The sequence below is a fragment of the Bactrocera oleae genome, chromosome 2 (genome assembly GCF_042242935.1).
Source record: "Bactrocera oleae isolate idBacOlea1 chromosome 2, idBacOlea1, whole genome shotgun sequence".
Taxonomy (NCBI): domain Eukaryota; kingdom Metazoa; phylum Arthropoda; class Insecta; order Diptera; family Tephritidae; genus Bactrocera; species Bactrocera oleae.
The window spans coordinates 25,627,881-25,655,414 of record NC_091536.1 but is presented as its reverse complement, the minus strand read 5'-3'; the positions used below and the strand labels follow the sequence as shown (position 1 = coordinate 25,655,414).

General features: G+C 33.2%; 1 protein-coding gene and 1 long non-coding RNA gene across 12 annotated transcripts in view; one reads left to right on the top strand and one right to left on the bottom strand.

The window, feature by feature from the left end:
- The first annotated feature begins 371 nt into the window (after positions 1-371).
- LOC106615977 (organic cation transporter protein) overlaps positions 372-27,534 on the top strand; it is a 28,562-nt gene continuing 1,399 nt past the window's right edge. The window contains exons 1-5 of one of the 9 annotated variants that reach the window (XM_036377074.2): positions 372-1,046; positions 24,944-25,964; positions 26,073-26,331; positions 26,441-26,858; positions 27,020-27,526. In XM_036377074.2, coding sequence (XP_036232967.1) covers positions 25,638-25,964; positions 26,073-26,331; positions 26,441-26,858; positions 27,020-27,526 — 1,511 coding nt within the window. In that variant the 5' untranslated portion in view covers positions 372-1,046; positions 24,944-25,637. Of the gene's footprint in view, positions 1,047-7,535; positions 7,677-7,772; positions 8,046-19,831; positions 20,178-20,612; positions 20,709-24,943; positions 25,965-26,072; positions 26,332-26,440; positions 26,859-27,019; positions 27,527-27,534 lie in introns of those variants that run through there. The other 8 variants (XM_014232409.3, XM_014232411.3, XM_014232407.3 and 5 more) reach the window with 8 other exon arrangements.
- LOC118683689 (uncharacterized) lies at positions 13,423-23,153 on the bottom strand. 3 transcript variants are annotated; one of them, XR_011397898.1, is made up of 4 exons: positions 21,414-23,153; positions 18,780-20,729; positions 18,283-18,713; positions 13,423-14,025 (listed from the first exon to the last, which is right to left on the bottom strand). It is a non-coding gene; the product is annotated as an uncharacterized lncRNA (long non-coding RNA). The 3 variants fall into 3 exon arrangements; XR_011397899.1 differs by having other exon boundaries at positions 22,575-23,153; XR_011397900.1 differs by having other exon boundaries at positions 22,608-23,153.

Here is a 27,534-nt window from a genome sequence, read left to right as displayed (position 1 = left end):
CGGCATAATTCTAGTTTTATGGAGTATTACTATACATTTACAGCATTCCTTAACTTTTCAAAAAAAAAAAAAAAAATTGAAAAACGCTTTAATACATACTTTTATGAGCTAGTACAGTAAGGAAACCAAATACAGTTGTGCAATTTCTAATTTCCTACGGGGTCAACTATCCTGACGCACGCAGACGCCCTGCATACAAAAAATTCAAAACAAAAAATGTCTTGAAAGCAAACACCAAATTAAGAATGCTCAACAAAAACCAAATAACGAATTGCATTGCCGTTTGTCGGCGGGTCAGAAGTTGGCACTCGAAACAGTTTAGAAACTGTTGACGGCATTGCTTTTCCGCATTCGCGGAAGTTTACGAGAACAACGAATCAGTTTAGTTTTGGGTTTTCTGGCGTAAACGCTGAACATCGAACAACACGTCAAAATATAATTAGTATAAGCAAAACTTGAGCAATGTAAATGTTCATAGGGAGTGAATTTAAATTTTTGTACGGCATTTCGGAATATACTATGTATATGGAATGTTGGCGATAAAATCCGTAAAATCCGTAAACAGAGAAAAAAATTCGCTGAGATAGTTTAAAAAATTCTGGGCTCCAGAAGAAATATAGCAACTAAAAAACTGTTGCTGCAAACAAACGCAAACTTTAGTTAAATAAAAGGACTAACTGAGCACTAGTGAGATTGTTAAATATATGTACACGTGAAACTTAAAGTCCATAAAGTGCAAGTTATTGCCCGACGTGCTGCACACAAATGCATCCGGAATTATATAAGTATAATTTTGTGTGTATGTAATTAAGTATACCCATGATTTCACAGTCTAATTAAACAAGTCATGCTGTGCGAAAATATTACACCAATGCAAGGTTAAATTTACGCTGGCTATAGTAAAGCAATAGCAAGAGCAAAAAAATATATATAATATATAAAAAATAAAAAACAACAACAATAAGACACGATTAGAGGAAGTAAAGAGACGGCACATCAACGAAGGACGCCAATACCCAGAATAAGCGAATGCAGAGAAAATAAATGTAAGTGAATGTGAATGTGAATGCCGGCTCGAGTACACGTGCAACATGGGGTATGTCGTCCTGCACTTACTATTATATATACATATTAGGGAGGCATAAGTAAAGGTTGTGTTCGAGAAGATTATGGAAGTGAGTACCTGGTTGCTTAAAAAATTAGGAAAGCGTGCCTTTTTGTTATATAGTACGATGAACAGAATTTATTTTAAGCAAACACTGACTTCTAAATTACATTCGAAAGATAAGAAAATATATGTATATTTTGCTGTATTGATTTTTAACATGAGAGGTATGTGTGTTTACCACCCTACATTTGTTTATATTCTCACATTTAGGGTTTGATTAACTTTATTTTTCGCTTTGGCGCACCTGCAGTGTTCACACCCATTGGTTGCGTATACGCACTGGTATACAGTTCGCATCCTCAGACTTTTTAGTGCATTTGATCTTTTGCTTAGTAGTTCTGGTTCTGGTTCTAGTCTGAGATTTTAGGATTTTTGAAATTATAAATTTACTGCAGGACTTGAAAATCAGTTTAATAGATTGATCAGGTTTGAAATGATTAGCGATAGTTGGGTCAGGTAGCAGGGTTGTTTATTTAAACTCAGCAAATTTATAAATTTATTCGTCGATTGAGTCAAGAAAAAATTTGAATCGAAAATCTAGGCATATATAGCGTTGAAAAGCTTGTAGAAACACAGAAGCAGAATACCTCAACGGCAATCCTCTCGTAGAGGTCAGTCTCCATTTTAAATTACTCAGTGCATTTCAAAGCTAACTCGCTTTGTTGTAATTAATGACCATAAAAAGTCTTTGTTACGTTTAGGTAATTGGAAATTAGAGCTTAGTTGGAATTTCGTTGGAGCGCAAGAAGTTTACTCAAGACTTCACACACCTTTTAGTATCTCTCGCTTATTCTATCATTAACCTCTGTCTTTAAATCACATAACAAGGGAAATAATTAATAGTTACGTAGACCTTGTATCCATTGTACTTAACTTTTTCGTAATCAGCTTATGCTTATAGTTTAATCAACCATTTAAGCAGAGTTCCTCTTTTGTCCTTATTTCGTACATTTGCTTAGCGCCAACCTTCAGTATATGGAAAACAAGCAAGGACTACAGTAATATCATATTTGAAATTAATAAACAAATAAAAATCAACAACAAATATCGACGACAACTATTCACACATACGCTCTTAAGGTACATATTACCATTTATTTGCACGCAATCAACATTCATACTTAGCAATTGTGTAGAGATACGGCGTTGTCACGACGACATGAACTGTTGGCTCTAAATGGTCACTGCATTTGATAGTGAAACATCTTAAACATTCACTGCAAATATTTTAACGTTGTTGAGTAATTCTAAATCGCATAGTTATGCAAGTTGAATGCATTAGTAGAAAAACTAATAATATTTAAAAAACATATTATATTTAATGTAATTTTTAGTGTCAGTTAAAAAGTGTTGATAGATGAATCTAATAATATAAGATATAAATATAAGAATATTATATTCCGAAATTCTGCGGTATAGTCATAAGTGAAGTGGGTTTCTTCGAATGCAAAAATATATACAAGTAGATCTTGAAGGAAAGACATTTTAAGACGATTCTCAATATACAAATTTGTTGTCCTCTACACACCGTTTGGAACTGTAACTGACTTATTATCTGTTGCAAATTCGCATGCAAAATTGTGCATAGTGGTACTAAGCTGTTTGTTAATATCCGCGTAATATATCGAAGAGAGCCGATACATGTGCTCCTTTGATTCCTTATCAGGTTACTTTTCGAATATGGTACTAAATTGGAAAAATTAAAAAGAAATCTCCGGAAAATGAACGTCCCATTTTAAACCAAACTTTTTGTTTTCGATAGGGAATAGAGCTCCAGTAGCTCAAGTTAAAACCGTTAAGAAAGATATTTCATATCCATTAACAGTTGAAGGTGGAGCTGCTCTTTTCCATACTCTATGCAAAAAGAATATATGCTAGTGGCTGATGTACTGTTTTTTTGTTGTTCCAATGAATTATGTCGCTTTCTTGTGTGCGTGCATTACATATGTACTTGACGTAAATTGTGTCCTTGTGTCTATTTTTACATGTTCGAAATCAACAAATTTTACGTATTTATACTAAAAAGGGATGCATGTAGGTTCCTAATAAAGCCATGACAACATACCCATACACACAAACATTCATACTTAAAAAAACATACGCAGTTTGTCTCATCATCTCAATCAGTTGTGGAAAAGACGACTTGGTGATTTTCATTATCTCTCCAGTGCGATCCGAACGTCAATTTGCGGAATCGGGCTTAGAAAAATATTTATATATATTGTCGTTCGAGATTCCTTTGATTATAGCTAACATTTTTAATAAATTCCCGTGTTTCGTGGATTTTTTATTATAGAAATTTCCTAAAAAATAACACTCATTGATTCCTTTCAGAATATACAATATAATAAATATGTTAATATGCAAGCGCCAGTTAAAGTTTTTACAAAAGTAATTTAAAATAACATATAAACAGAAAGATATAAATTCTAAAATTTCAAATTGTTTAAACTTTTTTCTATTTAATACTACGTGAATGTACAATATTTTAGAAATTCGGAGAAATCTAAAATTGTATGACTAATAGTATCGATGTTTCTATATGGACTGGAATCTAACAGATGAATAAAAGCAAATTAACGGTGCTATGTGAAATGAAAAACTAAATAAACATATATTTGAACCAGAAATCGAAGCTAATTAATCTACAAAAATATTATGAAACATACTTATATTCACAAAAGCAGCCATAAGGCAAGTCAAATGCAAAAATTTCACTATGAAAGCGTGTGCCAAATTGTCTAAATAATGTTGACATTAACAATTATTATTTAATTCCTATTTTTGCATAATTTATGTTAAATTATTTGTATATTTTTTATTGGTTAGGTGAACCAATCAAGCGGAAGTGTTGTTTTCGTGCACATACGGACCCGATTGTGAGCGCTAGCGTATATTGTACGTTATGTCACATATAAATATTTTGTGTAAGTGTGTAGGGTTAGTTGTTTACCAGAATCACATATATGTACATATGTACCATAGATCTAATTAAAATATGAAAAACATTTCGAGAAAAATGGAAATTTCAATTCTTTATAGGTGAAATCGACTCTCTTGGAATGAAAATCGGAATTTTCCGAAGGCAACCTTTTCTAAACCAAAATTCGCTTTTATGTTAGTTGTACAATATAGCTCTATGCTAAATGGTTTTCATATTTATATCCATATGTTACCACCAACCGTTGCTCTAGGAAAAAATAAATTATCTGAGAACAGAATACTAATTCATCTACCATATATAAAAAGTAGAGTCATTAATACATTTCACGCTGTACAAGTTAAAATCATTTACTTCTAAATTGTTCTAATTTCAATTTAAGGTGTTAATTTTCCGAAAGCTTTTATAAATCAATGTCCCTAATATTTATTAATTAACGTTTAAAAGAGTAGTAACTGACGGTGCTGTTTTGTGTCTGCTTGATTCTTATTTGTTTACTGCCGCTATTAGTTTTATATGGCATTAATATTTGCACAATTCGCCTTTCAAGATTTTAATAGATTTTAATTAAATTGTGTGCGCAATACTTTTGTTAGAAATTACTCAAATTTCGGCGTGGAACAACAATTTTGTTGGCATTAAAGCGTACAATAATCAAAGTAATTTTACTTGAACACGGTATCAGAAAGATTCAACGATCAAAATGTTAACTGTACTATTACGTAAATAAACTTTAACATTCGGCTATTTTTCAAGGAAGTTAAATTGGAATTATTGCCTAATATCTTAAACACTTGAACTTCTGATAATTCGTTGCCCAGTAGCGGATTTATAATCCGCCACTGTCGTAGCCTATTATTTAATTTTATGTACGAGTGTGTACTATGAGTATATGTGTCTCACCGCCAATTTGGCTATTGTCTTTAGGCCAACGCATTGCTATTTTGTCACAGAACTCTAAAATTTGTCAGATAAGAATACCAACTGTCTCTGTAGGAAAAATGTTAGTAGAAGCAGAACTGTAAGGTTATTCCGTTAAATGTTCCATTTCTGAAGGTCCTTGTCTTCTGGAAACACTTATTGCGTCTTGGAGTGTTTTTAGTGCCACTTTAATGTGTGTTTATAAGAAGGGTGGCGTATCGTATTTTATATCAGTTAAAAATGGAAAAATACAAAAATTTATTTTAGTGAATTGTGGTGAAAATTACCCCCAAAGTTTGAAGTACCGTGGGAACGAATTTTTCAGCGACGTTATATCAAACGTTGATACATACATATGGGTATGTATGGACACCTTTCTGCTTTCCTACAATTGTTTGAATTGCATTGTTTGAATATTTTAATCCACCCTAATGCTTATATAATATACCTAGATATGAATTTAGTACGTGTATGCTTTGTATAACATTGTACCATTTTCTATACAATTAATTCGTTTGCTGAGAAAATATTATATAATGAACGAAAATTTTATTAAGTTTCTGTTATAAAATTAAATCCTCTGGCCGATGAAGAATTACACTGTGTAATAATAGGGGATTAATTTATTTACCATATTTTTGAACTTCCATTTCTTGTTTCCATGTACCCGCTTAACAATACATCCCTTTGCCCTCATATACTTAATGTAAATATTTTCGAGCATCTGGTTGACTTTATACCGCATCTATCGATCAATATTTACGAAATCTTAATGAAATTCAGAAAGAGCCTCTTTCTAATTACAGTTCGTCCTCTTACCTAAAATGGATGAAAGCAGGGCAACACTTTCCCTTGTTTAATATAAAGTTTTACCAACACCTGAATGTATTAGCCCGGCTTTGATCCTTGGAAGTTGCGAGAGTAAAAAATATTCGGTTACACGCGAATTCAGCCCTTCCTTACTTGCTGTTTTTCCATTTCTTGTTCCCATGTACGCGCTTAAACAATGAATGTATGTATGTATGTGCATTTATACCTTTCTATTTTTGGCCTTATGCCTTTCTTTTTCTTTATTGTATTCTGAATAAGATGTGTACAAAGAGCGGCGATGATGATGAGTGCTTGAGAAAAAAAGAGGTGTAGTATTGATGTAAAATTGTTCTTGTGCTGCTGCATTTAAGAGCGCTTGTATGAGTTTTTGAGAAGGAAGCATTTGTAGGTGATTTTCTTTGCGTTTTATTCCTTGCGACAATTTTCATTGTATGATGACAATAAAGAAAAATTTATCTTCGACTTAATAAAAGATGTTTGGGACAAATGTCTGGAGAGGGGATATTGAATTCAACAAAAGTGTTTCATAATTTACGCGAGCTGAGGCGAAACAGTACAATGCGTAGATTTTGTTAATGCGTAAAATATCAAAAAATGTGCAGACACGTTTATAACAAACACACAATGAAAATATAAAGGTACGCTATCACTTATCACCTATTACTAGTTATTATTCAACAGAAAACGCTGTGGTTTCGCTGAATATATAAACATTATGCTGTTTTTGTTATTGCTACTAAAATGAAGAGTGAAGAAAAATATTTTTATATAGTTGGCGATGTGAGCGAAATAGATTCTGCTGGATTCTTCACCACAGTTCTATTTGAGCTGTGTGCTTTACACATACAGGAATCTACAAGTTTTAAGCTGACTCTAAATGGCTAATGAATTTCATGAGAGGATTTGACATTGCTTGTAGAGGAATATGTTTCAGAAAAAACCTTTGGATGTCAAAAATTTCTGAAAGATATCGAATGCAATTCCGTTCCTACAAAAATTAACTGAGTGAAGCGTTATTTTTACTGTTAACTCTTCAAAGCTATTTTTGCCTTAGTTCACATATCAAAATATGTATGTATATAGATCAGTTATGCTCTAGTTAAAAAAAGAGAAAGCAATTAAGTAATTAGGGTAAATTAAGTCTCAGTTGCGTGGCGAGGCCGGTTGTTCCAACGAAGAGTAACAAGAAGGGCTTTTATTGGAAAACTAAACCTATTGGTACCAAACGAGAAAAAGCGAAGCGACGCTTCTGGGAAACGAAAATTGTGCATTGACGACTAAAACTAATGATCAGTAGCCGGTACCTGGTGCTGATTTTGCTGGGGAAAATAAAATGCAAAAATCGTATGGTAATTATTTCGCTCTCCCTGCAATTTGTGAGATTCATATATATATATATATATATGCACATATGTATGTATGTATTTTTATGGTGGTATTCATTTTGAAGCTGAACCCGTGCCAAGATCGTTACCGTTGTCTTGGATTGCAGCTGTTGCATTGGTCACTTAGTCGATCGTGTGCATTTAGCGCGAATGTAATAAATTATAACAAAGTGCAAGAGTCCTGCCACGCGCTGCCCACGAGTGTAAAAAATTAATTACTACTTGTGGGCACTAAAATGCAGAGAACGTCTGTATTAAGTGCATACAGTGTGTAAGAAATAGTTAAACTACTTCGGTTGCGAAAGTAATTTATGCGTTTGACAACCCAATTGGATTATTTGTTAACATTGTGTGTATATAGTATTCGAATATTGCAAACAAAATTGAAGCATTTAAGCAACTCAGCGCAGCTAGCGAAGGAGACGCGGAAGTGAGTGTGATTCTTAAAGATTGTGCTACTAAGCATTGATGACCGTACCAATGTATGGATGTACATATATATAGCGTTTTAATATGCAGAATTGGTGTTCTCTCTTCACCTATGTACATGCGAGCATTTCTTTGTGTTGAGAGATCGCCGATATTCGAAAAGTAAAAATTTCCATTAATTGTCTTTGGGTTTTGCGTGGAGCGTTTTATAACGCTAGACGACGCTTTCGGTGCGCAGTGTGGGGCAAAACCGACACACAGTGCTTAAGAATTCTGATTAACTGCATTAAGTGACAGACATTTCCATTATTCACACATCGGTGGACTTCGCCGCTCTAATTTGCTTAAATACAAGTATATGAATGCAAGCGTAAGTATTGTGTTAAAAGTAAGCGTTCTTGAAAAAGCAGATCAATGCGCTTTAAAGTAGAACGATGCCCATGCACACAATAATTAAGCTTAGACGTATTGGAGCCAATTTCTACTTTATGATCCATATGATTCCAGTCCATGATTTGAAACTCATGTCAGATCTTTAAAGAGATATTTTTTTATATTTAAATTCTTTGACAATTTTCGAATTATGAAACATGTTTTCATTCATACTACCCTTTCAATTCTTTTCTCACAGTCCAGCATGCTAGCGACACAGTTTCTATTATAATATTTTTTCATGTATTTACATTAAAGAAACTTTAGTCTATACTCGTATACAAACTTGAAAAAGAAGAAAATAAAATATGTATATTTTTCGATATGCATATAGAATATCGTAAAAAAAAGTACACACCCCATAAAAGTTATGATACTTATTGTTACCGGAGCAAATAAATCCTCTAATAAAAATTTGGTGAGCAGTTGCTGCAGAAAATACACTGGTTCTGCTTTAGCGCTAGTGAGATAAGCACTAGTAATAGTTAACGTTTATGCCTTTCGCCACATACAAAACTGTATTATTCTTCTGAAGAAACCAGACACAACCATTCTAAATATTCTTCGTTGTGATAGATTTTGTTTTTTCAAAGTGTTACATTTGCTTGAACAAATTGTAAATCGTATGGAAAAGTAGGCTAAGTCCAGACAAGCTTCTTATCGTTTACAATATTTATTTCAAAGAAATTCTTATCCATCCTACAGTTACGCAAGATTTTACTACGTATAAGATTAAAACATAATTGTCTAAATCTTCAAACATTAAGGTTCTACAGAAGCTACCAAACCAGACACATACTATATCTACATATGTAAAAATGTACATATTTCTTATACATAGTAGCTTTAGTTTTAAGCAAACTCTGCTTTTATCACTTAGGGTGCCTGCAGAGTGGACGCTGAAAGCCGAACCGAGCGTGAATCTGATCAATGCGAGAAAACAGTTTTGAAGGGAAAGCGGCGCCGATTCGCGCTGAAACGGCGCATATATGACATATATGTTTATATTAAAAAAAATTTCTTTATACAAATAGTGAAATTCGCCGAGCTTATCCCGTTCGGTTCGGCTTTCAGTGTCCACTCTGCAGGCACCCTTATCGTTGTGTACTAATTCTTCAGTTGGTGACCGACGTGCCACCCTTCCGTAGTGACAACGCAGAAATCAGTTGTTCTTTTTTGATCACATTGAGCTATGTATAGATGGTTTCGCACACATCTAGCTCATCAGTTATAATTTTTTATAAACTAAAATCCAATTATTAAAAATAGTCTATCTATTTATAAATAATTGTATTCGACTGTAAGAAATTTAAGAATATTTCAAATATATTCAAGTTATTTTTTAATATCTACTTATACTTGTACGGTATACGGTTTTACGTCCGTTCACTAGTTGAAGCATAATAATGGTTGTTGTTATACTCGGCTTTGTCATGCTCACGTTGTGTTCACGTTTTTCATGAGTGAACCGTGTGCTGCTGCTTGTACTCTCAGTCTGTGTCGAGCAGAACATGTGGTAAATGTTCATTTTGTTAAATATTGTATTGGGTTGTTAGTAATGTGCTATGAGCATGTAAGAGTCACTATTTCTTATCTGCATATCCTGTTCGAACTGAATTGCACCAGCCTATAGCAGATGCGCTTTTGCAAACGTCAATAGGGGTACACTGTGAGAAAATGCAGTAAAATTTTATATCTATTTTAAATCGAGGTGAGTGTGTAACTATAAGCAGTTTGCTTGTGTATTTGAATAGCAATCCGGATTAAATCTAATTTCTCAAAGTAACGTTATTCAAGCTTAGCTTCAAGTCTTAATCCCCAAGCGCATTTTCGATTGGGAATATGTTTTCAAAAGCTAAACCCGAAACCATATTGCTTGCACTCCTCAGAACATCTTTAATTTCCTCAATCGACATATCGATCGTATTACTTTAGTTTAGAAAATTATGTTTACACTCCCAATTGGAATATCTCTTGTGTACTGTTACGTATTTAAATTATTTGATTTATTTTTCTTTTTGCTTATGTCATTACTTAACGTTTGCCTGGAAGTCATTAGTTATCATATTATATTTCTAGCGATTCCAATCAATAATGGAATATTTTCCTTTTACTTATTTTTTGCACATTCTAAAATTTTCTATTGTTTATTGCAATAAAAGTTAATGAACTACGTTTTTCTTTGTTTGTGTGATCAGTTTGTTTCTTTCCTCAATTATTTGTTTCAATGTTTATTTATCACTTTTAATGTATTAAATTTTCCATAGCGATCCATTTGCAATGATTTTGTGACACAAAAGCTTAAAAGTATATGTACTCGTATATACATATGTACTATGTAATATGTATATATGTATGTATATATATCTTTTCACATAGAAGCCTGCATGTATTCGGTGGATCTCTTATATTTGTAGTTTTAGAATTGAGCAGGTTCCAGGTTCGAGTTTCTGCGATTTTATAGATTTGCTTCTCTCAATGTTTCTTGCGCAACAATGAACTCCATAATTAAGAATAGTTTACTTGTTGCTATGACAATGGGTTATATATAAAAAAATATTGAAAATAAATACACATCTATACAAACAATAGTTGATTTTCTGAGGCTTTCAGTATCATAGCAATCATGGTGTCAGTGTGTCTGAAGTACTTATCGAGCCTGTCGTCAATGGCACCAAATAACACTCTACCATATGTCGTTTTCGATTCACGGACATTTATGTACATACATATATATGTAGGTATATGTTTTATATGATTGTATACATACAAATACACAATTGATGATATGCTGTGAAGTGCCCGTCATTTATAGAGGAAATACATACATATGTACATAGATCAGTATATATGAATATGTCTGAATTACTGATTTTTTTACCATCGTGTCGCTGATTTCAAACTAGAGCTTATTCGCCTTATATATAGCCGATTATATGGCATTTTTATTTTCTGTGTGAATAAATAGCAACTTCTTATATATGTACATAAGTATGTGCATACAATATTATTTAATTTCTGTTGAGTTTAAGAGATTTTTGTAGTGAATTTTGAAAAGGTAAATAACATTCGTAGTTCGTAAGTGTTTTGCTCTAAAATCTAGTCTAAGTTAAGAATCGGTAGTATTTTTATTGAGATCAATAAAAAAAGTTATTAATGTATTGAGCTTCTAAAAGCTAAGATCTATATAATTAGTTTCCTTTAAAAACCAATACATTTTTCTAGGATTCAGTAAAAAAGGATATGTATGGATCTAATTACTATTAATTCTAAGAAGAAAATATGACGTATGTATATCTTTTTTTATATATGTTTATCGTGGTGTGACTTTATATACTTATGTATATATTTCTGATACATCATCGAATAAAAATCTTCAAAGCTTGCCATTATAAACATAATTCATAATGTTAACTTATTGTACAATTTCATCTGAATCTCATTCATCTGTTCTTTCCTAATGTAAAAGCATTACAAAGATAAATTAAAGTCTGGATGTCTGAAAATTTGATAGGAAGCCTTTGCGGACAGAAAAAGTAGCCCATTGAACTTGGCTTCAAATCAACATCGAGGACTACGAAGCAGCTATTATATTATATTTGTAAATAAGACTATACGAGTGTAATCCGTTTATTTTCTATTTTGAAACGCTATTTTATTTAGGGACAGAAAAAAAACGGTTTGAGCGGCATAAATTGGAAAAAGTAAATCAGCTGCTTATGTTACATACCTCTTCACTGTGCTGCTCAACACGATTTAAGTCAGAGACGTAGATAAATGTTTTAATTATCCATTTATGACACACCATTTGTATGTGTATGCTTAAGTTTACGTCGGTTTGATTATTTACCAGTTATTTGTCCCCTAAATATACTGCTTTTTAGTTTGTATTTTGACATTAAATGTTGTCGTATATATCCACTTAACATAGACTTGTGCACTTATGTATGTACATATAAATGTATCATTATACTGTTATTACGAAAAATTTGTCACGTTTTTGCTTACTTTTTAAAACGTGCGTAGCATAAAATACATTTCTAATAAATATGTATTTATGTACTTACATATACGTATATGGTATGTATGTATGTGCTATGCGTCCAATATTTACTATAAACTTGTCAGAACAGAAAATCTACCTCAAAAAGTTGTATGTACATATGTTAAATTTCAAAGTACATACAAGTATTAATTTTAAATAATGAAAATAATTTGACTTGATTGGACTTTGATTAAATTCACGTTAAAAATTTCTAGTCTTCAATTTCTATAACAATAGTCCGCTATATATGTATACTATTCTGCTTACGTATTAGATATATTTGTAGTGGTTTAAGCCAATTGGACTTTCGCTTCACAGAAAGTTTCGCCAAATGCTGTTATAAATTTTTTTCTTTCGAAAACCTATAGACTTTTAAGAAAATGTCTTTCGCAGCAGAAATCCAATTTGAGCCGAAAAATTTAAACTAATTTAAATAGATTATGCCCTAAAAATGCCTAATTAATATAACCTAAATATTTTTTAAACAACTAAATTTAAATACTCAAGTCAACGTTCAAAAATTAATTGTTGTATTATACAAACAAATAAAAATTCGGAATATTCCTATGCATACTAAACGGAATCAAATAAAGAGAGTATCACGTGAATTTTGAATGAACGTGTTTGCGAGCAACAACATTACGCCGGCTTGATAAAATTATAAAAACAAGCTTTTGTGAATATTTTAAACGAATAGAAAACGTGAAATCTAGATAGTCGGCGACAAGTTTGATAAATGACTTGATAACTTGTTTGACGTAAATAAAAAATGTAGAAACATTTTTCTTGGTGCTAAAAAAATTAAATGGGCTGGCGTTGGAGAAATAAAATAAAATTATTTTTAGAAATGAATATTGTGCACAAACGTGTCTAACTACAACAAATTACTTGGATACAGCGAAGTATATAAAATAATTGGTCACGTGTTCGAGATTTCTAAGAATTAAACACAACAAGCATTGAATAATAAAAATATTATATTAAAATAAATTTTTTTCACACTTTCTTTATATAAGAAGAATATTCACAGGAAAGTTCTGTGCGATACAGCCTAATTCACCCACTTTGTCAATCAATTATAAATTTATTTTATTACTGTTTTCCGTGGAAACTTGTGTACGAATTGATATGAAATCAGTTGTCAAGTGCGCCCAAAATTTATTTGTTCTTTAAAGTTAAATCATTTTCAAATTAATTTACTTTACACCAATAAAGCCAAGTATTGTAAAGAAATTATTAAAGCAAATATTATCGTTTGAAAAAATCTCTCAATTTGTTCCATAGTGTAATCAAATCTTTTCCATTACATAAATTTGTTTTTCCAATAGTATGGGACGTGCAGTGTGCATTTACTATAAGTATATTCAAAGATTGCACGAAGCGAGTGACAACTATGAGCCTCAGTTTTAATTTGTTAAGATAGGTGTGGTATTGAATACTAGTTATTAAATTTACATTGTATTACATCTGTACTCGTGAATTGATATCTGAATATTAAAATAGGAAATCTGTTGAAAATTATAAACAACAAATATTACTATGCTAATAAATTGACAGGCTTTTGCGGTGTAATAATTTATAAAGTGTTTTGTAATTATATTTGAAAGGTTTTAAAACTATATAAAAGTGAAATAATCAATTTTGATTGACATTCTCTCTATTCATATGAGAATTCATATAAGTTAGTCTATTTAACCTAGTCAATCCCTGTTAAAATTTTTAAGTGACGAGCTTCTCTCAGGAGCGTTTCGTTATGTTTGAACCCAGGGATAAGCTTCTCATATGCCCTGTTCGCAGGGCACTATATTCATCCATTTGTCGCATAAAAGTCAAGTGGCACACCACAAAAGGGAGGAGAAGCTCTGCCAAGCATCTAGATGAGAATTAAATTAAATATTACTATAAATAATTAGACATGAGAAATTAATCAATGAGAATTATTGACGATGCGACTGTTGAACGGAACTTTTAATGAAAACAGATATGTATGTACATGCACATCTATCTAGTAAATATGTGTGTAAGCACTGAGCTTTTGAACGGCTTTGTATGCTCGTACTTTACTCTTCAATTGTTTTAATTATTGCCTAATTAATTGATATGTGAGTGCAAGCACCCCAAACGTTTCATAAGAATTCAACAAATTGGTTATGTTTATTTTTGCTTCAAGGCTGGTGGAAGTAAATTGTTTAAATATAGTTGCGTTGACATTCTAATTTATTTGTTATTTATAAGTTCATTTAACTTTCATATACAATTATATTATATATTGTATATATGTATGTGTCTAACTGAGCAATATAATGAAATTTTTTTCGCTTGCTGCAATAGATGGGCATACATTGGCTCACATATAGATTTATATACATACAAACGTGCATGTATGTGTATTAATGTATGAGTGTGTTGTTTTAAACATTAAAATTAGGAGAAGCACTATTTGCCACGGAAAATAGTTGATGGCCTCTAGCTTGAATTCTGACCAGATGTGATCCAACATGTGGATTGTTCTTGAAATTACAAGCCATCTGCAAAGGCTGATGGATTTATGAAGACAATTGCTAAAAGTGAAGTCAGTGATTGAACATTGTTCGGTGGAGTTATTCTCAAATAGTTAGTTTAATTTTTTTTGCATAAAGGGTGTGCATTTTGAACGTGGTTCCTATAAAATCATCTTATACCATCGCAGAGATAAAATTTAATGTCTCTGGCTTGTTTAGTGCTTGATTTATCGCGCTTTTAGTAGTTTTTAACAGGACCGTTATATGGGGAGTGGGCGGGGTTGTTACACGATTTCACCCATTTTCACACCGTCGATAGATATACTAAAAATATTTGTTCCCAGTGAATCTTGTTATTATAGCTTCAGTGGAATAGGAGAAATGCACATTAAACTTATTTGAGTGCGGGACCACGCCCACTTTAAAAAAAATTTAAACTGCTGATGCCCCTCCCTAATGTGATCCTGTATACCAAATTAGAGTCTTGTATCTTGTTGTGAAGCTTAGTTGTGGCAATTTATTTGTTTTTGATTAATGGCGTTTTGTTGGTGTGGCAGTGATCCGATTACGCCCATTTGCAGAACCAACCGTCTTACGATACCAAGAAACATGTGTACCAAGTTTCATAAAGATATTTTTACTCAATTTACAGCTTGCACAGACGGTCGGACAGACAGTCACCCGGATTTCAACTCGTCTCCTGATCCTGATCATTTATATATACATAACCCTATATCTAACTCGATTAGTTTTAGGTGATATAAACAACCGTTAGGTGAACAATTTGCGAGAGTATACAAATTTGTGTAGTGCTTTGGATTTGTAGTAAGTCTAATCGCATACCGTTTGTCTTTGTTTTGAAAGTTATCTGCACCATATGACTGAGTTCTACTATGCTCATAAAGGTTTGGCAAATTCAGTAGTATGAAAATATATAACAAGTTTTGACATCAATTCAATTTATTTTAATAAACAATCGACGTTGAATTTGGAGTTTTGCGAGTTAGTTTTTTCTTCATTATTTTTGTTTAATATGTGCTAAACGCAATATTTACTATAGAACACTTGCGTGCAAATATTTGTAGGTCCTTTTCGAAATTCATTAACCCTTTAGCCGCAAGTTCTTAATAACAATAATAAAACCTAGTTCAACACTCAAATCCTAATTGGAAACAATTGTTGTTCAAACAAGCAAATAAGAAATGAAGCTGCTGAAAACTTTAACTTCAAATTGTCTGTACCGGCTTTCGAAAATTTGCAATTTTTGCCATTCACAACTGCATTTTCACATAAAGTTAGCTAAACCATTAATTGGAGTAATTTCAATATAAGTTGCAGGTGGCAACACTAAAGAAATCCGTTAGGTATTTTTTGTTAATTTTGGCATATACTGAATACGTATGAATATTGGTTGTCAAAAAACTACATACTTATGTATGTATTTGATATAATTCTATGATTTAATAAAATAAAGCAACGCTGATGATGGCTTTCTGGGGCAATAATTGGTTAAACGATTAGCATTCAACGTCACCAGACTAAGGAACGCCCCCACAATATGCTTAAATATGGTGTATACATGTGCATGTGTATTTGTACATTGTTTGTAAAAGTGTAGTTACAATGTTACCGACTGCAGAATCAGACCCGGCTGGCAACATTGCACTAGTTTTTGTGGCGTAAGAATTTTTAATTTTTGTTAATGCCGTCGGCTTGGTTATTTGTGCTTTGTGTGTATTTATTTTAGATTTCAAAAAAATGCATACTTACATACAAATCAGTACGTAACATTATTGGATTGAGCCGGTTCACGTCGGTGCTTCACCGGTTTGGACATTCGTTTGGTAACCATGATGACAATGGCATTACCTTTCACATTACAACATTCAACATTTGAAAGCCAGGGTCTGTTATTCTCTCGATTTTTTTTAGACCGCTGTTCATAACATACTGTTTCGTTTTTGCTGCAACTTACTACTGAACCCTGATAATAATTTAAATTCTATTTAATTGTTTATGTTGCTGTCATTAGTTATAGATGATAGTGCAATAAGTAGTGGCATTTGTTTTTTCTTTTCTATTAATTTATGCAATTGGGATTGTTACAGTTAATTTTGCGTCCGCAATTCTCTTTTTTAGTTCTTTAAGCCTATATGCACTTAGATTAGTATAAATATGCTACATATGTAAGTATGTATGAATGTTTTGGTGTACACAAATTTCTCTCGTTTCCCTCGAAATATTTATTACACTGCAGATGTGAAAGGAATGAATTCACTCAAAGAAGTCCACGGATTTTGTATGATGTGGAATGTGCTCCTGATAATTTAAGCTTTAATTGGAATGGCTTCAATATTTTTACCAGGTCTCGACGTCATATCAAATCCTATCTTATAAGAAACTGTATTCCAAGCTTTGTCCATCTTTGCATTCCTAAAGCCATGTCCAAGTAATTTTTATTTTGGAGTTTTCCACTTATTGAAATGTCCATCATTAGAACAATACTTAAGTGCTCCGCAACAGAATTTATCAGGCATATGTATAATAAACTAAAATGGTGAAAGTGAAGACACTTGTATGTGTATGTATGTGTGAAAAAATTAAGGTGTCAAATTTTATGTGAATGCGCTAATTTCGTGAAAGACATTCATCGTCACGGAAGTACCGTAAATACAGACATATGTACATACAATGCAGACATACATACATACATACATGTATGTACACACCATATGTATCGATGATTTTATAGCGCCTGCTAAGAATTGTATTACAAACATTAAGATTCATACGCTCATACCATATACTTACATATATATGTATATAATATTTACATAAATTCGGTTAATACAATTGTGTAGTGTAGTGATTTGTTTACGAAACTAATTGACAAATCCAATTCGCCTCTTTTAAAAACCAATAAATATTGTATATCGCTGAATATATATGTATTGTACATATGTACAATTTGTATGTAGCATATAGCTGCCATACAAACTGAACAATCGGAATGAAGTGCTTGTATGGAAAACTCTTTCATTTGACGAGGTATCTTCACGAAATTTGGCATGTGGTATTATTTAAAGCATTCATCTAATATCCGAAGAAATTGTATGGAACGGATGACTATAGCATATAGCTGCCATATTAACTGAACGATCGGAGTAAAGTGCTTGCATGGAAAATTTTTTTATTTGACGAGGTATCTTCACGAAATTAGGCACGAGTTATTGCTTAAGGCAACAAATTATTCTCCACAGAAATTGGTCAGATCAGATCACTGTATCATATAGCTGCCATACAAATTGAACGTTCGGAATCAAGTTCTTGTAAGGGGCCTTTGTATTTGTGAAGGGTATTATAGCTTCGGCGCAACCGAAGTTAACGTTTTTTCTTGTTTTACCCAAGTCCGGTAATTTTGCTGTCTGTCCTATTCGTAGAATTTTATTTTTAACTAAACCTCGTATAAATTAATGTTCGTATTTTATAATTCGTGGAATCAGCTCAAAAATATGGGTTTTTATTATTTATCGCTTTAAATGAATGAAATTAGTCACATCATGAGCACATATTATATTCATGCTTTTGTACTTTGGTTATATACATACATACTCTGCTTATATACATACGTAGTAAATTGTAGAAGGCTCATGGTACAAAGATCAACTTTTATTTTCCAAACATTACAGTATTCTAAATGAACTTATTCTACTATACAAAAAAGAAGGATAATATATGTATTCTCTTACATTTATTCCATTTTTAATTATAAAACATTACTATTATTCTCTCAACAAAAGCATTTTGATTTTAGGTTACATTCTTTATATAGAAATTTTCATCCACTAAATAAATTGTGATAGCATTTTAATTATTAACTTATTGCGCATAAATAAATAATTATTTTTTGTACTTGGAATTTTAATTAACCTCGCATATACCACCAAGCGTTGCAGGCAACCATTGCTCGGTGTTAAACTGGCTGAACGGTTTTGCTAGGCAATCGACTGAGCGAGTAAGCGATGTAATGACAGGTAAAACAGTTAAATTGTCTTGAAAACTGGTTGAGAGACAAAACGATTGCTTTGTATATATTTATATTCAGTCATTTACTAGATTTACATACCTATAGTTAAACGTACTTATGTATATTTATTGACGTATTTTTTTTGTACAGCTGTCACATTCAGTGACATTCTACATAACGATACATTTCTACCAATGACTAGCAAAACTCAGTCTTATCTGCTTTGGTTGTACTCCATTAAGGAAATCTAATTACTCCTTCTGTCTGAAAAAAATATAATTTTTATTACAAATGAATTTTCTACCTAGCCTAGTAAATCCTGGGTGGCGGCGATTGAATGCTGCTCTTCAATGTAACCTCTTAGAACAAAATTACTTAGCTATGTTCAAAACTGCTTTGACAAAGTAACATAGCATGTCGTGTCCTCTTAACCATATCATAATCATGAATGAATTGGATGATTACCAAAACACTAACACTACTGTTATGTTTATATATTATATTATACCCTTGTAGATGTCTTCGCTTGTGAAAAGATTCGTTTTTGATAATAAACGGAGAGAAGTAAAATGAATTATCCGTATTGTTTTCATATCTCAAAGCGGCTAGTAAAGGTACTTTTTACTTGTTTAATTATAGGAGCTAATATATCTCACACAATGCTATCCGTATTGTAAAAAACGATCGTTTAAGAGTATATTATTCCGGGCATTTGATGACCTCGTTGCAAGTTCTGCTGGGTTAATGCATAAAACTCGTCTGACATAGCAAGACAAAATTTGTACTGAACATATATATACATACATGTATGTTGTTGTCGGGAAACCAGCTGTTTTGAGTTCTTCATTTATTTACATAGAATTTGTGAAAAGTCGTATCACTGTGCTCCATGACAAGTAAACAATAAATCGGATTTTTCTCTCTCATTTGCTACGCTCTATACATTACGCATTTGTGTGTGTATATCTTTGAAACAATAATTTTTTAGTAGTACAAACAGAGAAACTGACTACCTCTTTGATGGCTGGGACTGTTATCCACCCTCTTTCCTTCGGCAGTCAACCCGGTCTGACTCAGCTTGTTCTTGTCGCTACTCAAAATCTGTTGCTGTCGGATCTTTGAACTGTTGCTCACTTTGACTTTGTGTTGCTGTTCAGTTTGTTTATATCGTTCAAATGTGTTGTACACGACATTGCGCATTCGGTTTTCGTTGCTGAGCTTCTAAGCATTGTTTCGCATTCGCGAGTGTATTTGCAGTAGTTGTTTTGTTCGATGTCAGAGACGGTGCGTTGTTCTGCATAAAAGATTTTGCTTTGTTTATTGCCGCGATGAGTTCTCAAAAGTTTTCCGATTGCCAAATGTAATTTAAGTTGTTTTGGTTTCAAAATGATTGCGTTTTTTGCTATTAAAAGCCATTGAACTGCTAGATTATTAAAAATAAGAATTGCTCCGGTATTACTTGTTATTGGTGCTCTGGACGAATAAACTTTATAAATGGTGTATATATTAACTATTTTGTTACGTTTATTATATCTATATACATTTTTAAATTTAACTTGTTGGTGAACCATATCGACACAATTTGAAATATTTTGGAGTTCTTTTAATTTTTGCGTTTTAAAGTGCTAAAAATATTTAATATAATAAAATATATAATTAAAAGTAAAATATTTTGGAATGTGCAAGATTTAGGGACTGTTAAAGAAACAGGAAGTTCATCGACGAATCTTGTGGTGTATGAACCCTACCTGAGAGAAAATGAGGATATGTAAAATAGTGTGTTTAGGACCAAGTAGTCAGCAGTAAAAACTTATCTTAAGGGGTTACAAACACTTTCAAGACCGAAAAATGCGTATTTTCGTGAATTTTTTTTGAACCGGAATTTTGTTTTACGACTTAAAAAAAATGGACATAAAAATAATTTCATGTACTTTTAGAATCAGCGATTAATTTTTAAAAATATTGGATCACCTTGTTCCTATAGCCGATCTCCAGAAGGACCTCCGGAAAAAGGTGTCTGGCGGTGAGGTGATTTCGGCGTCAAATTATCTGAAACCAAAAACCAATAAAATTTAGTGTTATGATAGATGAATACAGGTAATGATCGAAGGAATATTGAAATTTTTGATTTTTGTGAAAATGGCGCCTTCCCAAACAAAAAAATAAATTTTTTGTAAGAAAATGTACAATTCAAAGTGGCTTAAAAAATCGAATTTATAGTCAAAAATCTTATTCCATCGATCGTTACCTGAAAAATATGCTTAAGAATGTCGTGTGAAAATTTTAAGCCGATCGGTTCAGCCGTTTCAGAGAAAATTTCCTCACCGACTCTAAAAACAAATACATGTACATTCGAAAATTGTGAGATTCTGAAGATTCTGTAAACTCGAATGTGATTTACCAATTGTTGGTTTTGTAAAAAGACTTTATGAAATTTAATTTTATAGAGAACTGCTGAATGTAATAAGATTATATTGGCTAGTTAAACTCGAATTGGCAAGCGCGCAGCTAACTTGTGAGCAGTTAAAAGGGAAAACCATTTTTTATTCTTAAAATCATAATAATAGTTCTCATGCTCAAACAAGGAAATTCGTTATTCGTGATCTTCTGCAAATATTTCGCAAGGAAACTGTGGTTAAACGTTCAAAAAAATCAATGATTGAAATATTAATAAGGGTTCGTATGTAGGTATTTGGTCAATAATGTTGGTTTTAAAAAATATCATGAGCTCACCAATGATTAATGCTTATTGTGTAACATTACAATTTCGATATACATTTCTATTTCAAGTTGGTTCAGCTGTACCCACTTATGTAATCCGTCTTAATACATATGGTTGTCAACTATAAGCGAAACTAATTTTCTTTTAACGGGTTTGGCTTTCTATTACGAAGCAACAATTTGTAGCGAAGGTGCATCAACTTTAGTTGCGGTCACATCTGACACCCGACCTAAGACTGCCAATTTGCATACAATAATAAAACCAGGAGTAAACACGTGAACAACAACTGTTATAGGCACGAAAATCCTTGCTGCTGCTTCTACTGGTACTGCTATCGTAGGCGTTGCGCCTGTCTAAAATAGCTCTGATGATAGGCTTCGAAGAGCCACAGACAAATGATAGCGAATTGTTGTATAAACTAAAGGCGAGCTAGACCTGAGAATGTTAATGAATATTCATTTACGTTCTCTGGCTAGACCAGGCGTGGAAACAGAAGGCTAATAAGAATTACGAGTGCCCTGAAGAACACGCTGCACTGCGCCACCTGCTGCTATCAGCTATTGCGTTTGTTGTGCTTGTAACCGTGAACACGTGTTTGCGATGGTACTTTACGATTATCAGTTAATAGCGGACTGACAAAAGTCTGTGAATATGGGATGTGCCACTATATATTTTATCATCTACTTCGCGTTGAGCCATTGTCAACAAATAATAATGGCAGTTATGAAATCGCATATGTAATTACTTTCATAATCTTGTATTTGCAAGAAATTATTGTAGTATTTTCTGACAGCTTAGTTGTTAATTACTTTTTCATTGTTTCTATTTATTGTACAAGCCAAAAAAAATGCACAATTAATTGTGTAATTTAAACATTTTTGACACAAAAAAGGCAAATATTTGATTTATTGAGTTTTATTGCAGCAATAAATTATCCAATTTCTCTATTATTAAGGTTTCTTTCCTGAAAAAAAGTTATATATCGCAAAAATCCACTTTATTGCTACTTTTAAAATGTTAAAGTTTAAAAACAAAAAATTCTTATCTGAAATGGCACACTTTTTAAGTTATTAAATAATTGCTTAGTAGGCAAAGGGTGTCTGGGATGTCAGTTAAGCGAAAGTTTTAAGTTTTTTGTAAATATTTCAATAATAAATAACTCATTTAAGTACCCTGTTGTCACTGTTAAGAAAAACGTTCCTGACCTTATTCTGCGCTGAAAATTGCAGGTGCGTAAATATGAAAGTTCCGCTAAGAAATAAACCATACATAAAGCAAATATTTGCTCTCTTCCAAAGCGTATTGCAAAATAAATGTGCACCGTAAATACATATGTACATATGTTATATAAATTATAACAAAATGTATCCGTTTCGAAGAAGAAATGATAAGAATTAAAATACTTGAATTGAAATCAGCTTACTAGCATTCGATTTGACCGATAATAACAACCTTTTTTGATTTTACGTTTTATTGCTTAATCATTTAAAAGGACCCACACAGGGTTGCAGTGATTGCTTCAATATGTTTATAAGCATGTCGAAATTTGTGAAAATTCCCTCGAATTTGTAAGAATTTAAATTGGAATTTGAACTTTAAATCGTCGTCTCTAAATAATATTTGCCTCAATGATAGCAAGACGACTGGTTTTGTGTACTCCACCATATCGGACTGTTGTCGTGTCTTGTAATCACATCACACCTTTCGTATCAGTCATTTATAATATTGCACTCATAAAGCAATAAAAAATCGATTAATTTTCAAACAAATAAGACCGACATGCGTACACGCCTGATGCCAACAGCTCTTCACGATAAGATATTTCAATTGCTTACAATTAGGAACTCCGATAATTTCTGCAATTTCATATGCTCATGGAAGTTAATTTTTTTTTTCATTTCTTCCTTAAAGCTAAACTAATTGCAAATGTTAATTCAGACTAAATAATTAAAGCACTGCAATGTTTAATTTACATGCACTTTGTGTAAAAAGATAGCAGTCTAAAGTATAAACAATTTTATATTAAACAGGTATAAAATAAGGATTTTAAAGATATATCAGAAACAAGCTTCTTCTTTTAGATATGGGAGCTGTTTTGAGTTAAAACAAAAAACAAATAATTAAACAACATTTTTTCTTTAAATTGCGTCTTATAACTACTAAAGACGGTACAGTTTAAAGGGGAAGAAATTTAACTCTATTTATACTCCTAAAACCACATTATTTTCTATGACACGTGTGAGAGCTAACATTTAGGAAATTCAACCATGTGCAGATGTTATTTCACCTTCAGTTTAGGTCGTGTGTCACTGTTGACTTGTTATTATCTACTTTTATAATAATACTTATTAGCCACTTTACAACCAAAGGCATTAAAATAACTTCAGCTGAAGTGTCATCTATTTATGTACTTATCTGTAAATACATTGTTTCGAATAGTTAATTTTTGCGGTATGTGTTTGTGTTTAGGAAACATGCAAACGCGATATCAACTGTTAGAAAGGAAATTATTTAAATTATTTTTATGAATATATACGACGTAAAATCTTTTTGCGAACTTTAAAAGCAACTTGATGTCTAAGTTTACTACTTCGTCTAGTCCTTTGAATGAATTCTAGATAGTGCTGGACAGTGGCATAGAAGGTGTTCCAGCGTCTCGTCTCTCATGCCTGCTTCTCTGCACGTACTGCATGTATCGTCGTTACTTATACCCATCCGGCTTGCATGAGATGCCAGTAGGTTGGGACCGGTCAAGAGGCCGACAACCGTCCGGCTGTCCTTTGAGACCGCGTGAGTAAAAAGCATGCGAGTTTTCCTTCGGAACTCTTGCGCATGATTTGGCGATCCTACATGTTCCAGACGCTACATCTATTGCCTTACTGCTTCTAAATTCTCTCATTCTCTGACGTAGTGCAATGTGAGATTCTTGCTTTGATTGCCGCCTGGCTATCGACGTATATATATGTATATTTATCCTTTTTATGTTGTTAACTTCGTTGTTAGCTTTTTCCGCCGCCTTTATGACTGCAAAGACTTCCTCTGGAAGATACTGCAGTATTCCGGAAGCTTGAAGGGTCGCTTGAGATCTAGTTCGGAGAAATAGATTCCGATGCCCACTCCATTGGCCATTTTTGAGCCGTCTGTATTGATGTTGTAAGTTCCGCTGGTGAGTCGCATGCTCCCACGCCATCCACCCTCTTTTATTGTGACCTGGAACTTTCTCCCCCAAATAAAGCGAGAGGTTATGTGGTCTAATTTATCCATCTGCCGCCTAGTTATTGAGCTATGCCCGAAGAATTCCCCTAACGCTGCTAACCTTGCAGTTGATAAATCTTGTGCTGTGCTTGGATAGTAATTTTCTAAGTCTGGCAACCTCGGTAGTCTTTTCAAACTTCGTTCCATGACTCCCTCTTGGCTTTGCGAATTTCATTTTTATACTTCTTAAGTACATGTTTATATTCCCTACAGTATGAAAACTAAAACAAATGTCACAACCAATAAAGTCATTTCATATTTATTTATTTTTTGGTTCTAATTACAGAAGTAATTTACATGCAAAACTACATTAAATTTAGTTCAGTTTAACGGAACACATACATACACTTATATATATTTACGCGTATAATCTGCGAATATAAATAAAACTATTTAAATAAAATTATAATAACAAATTGTGGAACGGAAATTTGTTGAACAACAACACGAACACTTGCCCTAAGGTTTGAGGTAGACAAAAATTGAACTCTTATAAATAAATTCTTTAATTATTAAGACTAATTGATTAAATAATCGAAACGAATATAAAGTATTGCCGCTTAAACATAAAAAATCTGATAGCGAACGCGCAATCATAGTTAGTTAGCATCGTCAAGAACACCGCCCACCGCACAGGAAAAAAAAACAAAAACAATACAAACAAGTATACATATAAAAAGCACGTTAAGAAGTGCAAGCGCTGGCTGTTTCAAGACTGCAACTTACATACAGTACAAAGAAAGCCAACGAAATTGCCAATGCAAACTCATTAATACTAAGCGCTCGTTTGAATTTATTGCTACCATTTTAACCGGTCATTTATCGCTCAAACAAACGTCTACGATTGACTGCCACGCTCATTGTCTATTCTATTTACGGACAATACAACTTCCTTGTGTTCCGTTTATAATTAAACGTCAATACTTGAAAGATCATTGACAGCAACCGTCACGTGACCATCATCTCATCTATCAGCAAATATGGATTTTGATCAGATTCTCACGAGATGCGGCGATTTCAGTCGCTATCAGTTTCTGTTGTTGACATTGTTCGGTGTAATCAACTTCATTGTCTCACTACATTATTTTACCCAAACTGTGATAAGTTTTGTGCCCGATCATTGGTGCTACCATGAAAAATTAGTGAATAAGTCATTCGATGAGATTGCGGAGATCTATGCGAAGTTTCCGAATCCATCTTGTACGCGCCTGCTCGACATTGACGGTGCGAATGTAACGGTGAGTCCGGAGAGTTGTACGCGTTGGATCTATAAATACGATTATGGCTATCGGAGCATGAACACAGAGGTGAGTGCGTAAAACATTTCGCTTTGAAAAAACCTATTTTTTTGAATAAAACTTTTGAAATTGTATTAATTTAGTGTTCTGTTTTCCGTTTTCTTCACATTCTTACAGCTAAACTGGGTCTGTGATTCGGCGTACAAAGCACGCATCGGACAGTCGTTATTCTTTATAGGTTCCGTTGTTGGAACCCTCTTTTATGGACTGCTTTCAGATAAGATTGGTCGCTTGCCTGCTCTCATACTTTCGAATTTTTCGGGTTTTATTGGGGACTTTTCGACAATATTCTCTCAAAGCGTTACTACGTTTTCACTCTGTCGTTTCATATCCGGCATGGCGGCAGATACGAATTTTTACCTTATGTATATTATTGGTGAGTGAATTGGAATTTTCATTATGACATTTTTTTGTAATCTTCTATGTGAGTCTATTGCTAATTTGCAAAATAATTGTAATGAGCTGTATCCTTTTCCATTCCTTAGTGCTTGAATACATCCGTCCATCGATGCGTACACTTGGTCTAAATTTGGCTGTCGGTGTATTCTATACAATTGGCCTAGTCTTCACACCATGGTTGGCTGTACTTGTTGGGCATTGGCAACTTTATTTGGCCTGTACTTCACTGCCAATACTCTCCGTTGTTCTTTATTATTTTGTAGTGCAGGAGAGCGCTCAATGGTTGGTCACAAGAAATGATGTAGACGGTGCTATAAAGCGTTTGAAACGAGTTGCACGATTTAACAAACGTAAAGTGACTCCATCAGAATTTGAAGAATTTCGAAAACATTGCGAAAAACAACGTCAAAAGATGGGCGGCGATGAGCAGGTGCACTCAACATTGCTGGATATGTTTAAAACGCCACGCATGCGCAAGCATACACTTATATTGTTTTTCAAATCGTAAGTATATATGTTATACAATATTATATATTAAGTTCGTTTATTTCCTCCTAAGCGCTAACTCCAGAAGTCAATCACAATTATATGACTCACATTAATTGTTACCATATATGTTATACTCGTACTAATAAAAACATAATTCATCGTTATTTACCTTCCAGCATGGTCATTACACTCTGTTACGATGCGGTCTCGCGAAATGTCGAGGGTATGGGCATCTCGCCATTCGTTATGTTCTCCTTGAGCGCCATTGCCGTGCTGCCATCGAGCATAATCGTGATCTTGCTACAAGATCGCATTGGACGCAAGGGCATGGCGGCCGGCTCGCTACTTGTCGGTGGTTTATTTACCTCGTTGGCAGGCGTAGCGATCGCCTATCAACAGCACAATCACAATGCCGTGCTTCTGGCATGCTTAACCATAGCGGCGCGTTTCGGTGTGGCGATTTCATATGAATCCGGATCACAATATGCCACCGAGTTGATACCAACATGTGTGCGCGGCCAAGGTGTGGCAGCGGTACACGTAGCTGGTTTTGCAGCATCGTTTTTGGCGCCCTACATTTTGTGGTTGGGCACATTCTTCAAGGCAGCGCCATCGATCATTTTGGGTGCGCTCTTTTTTACGGGTTCCTTTGTGTGTTTACTACTTCCCGAAACGCTTAACAGGTGCGGAA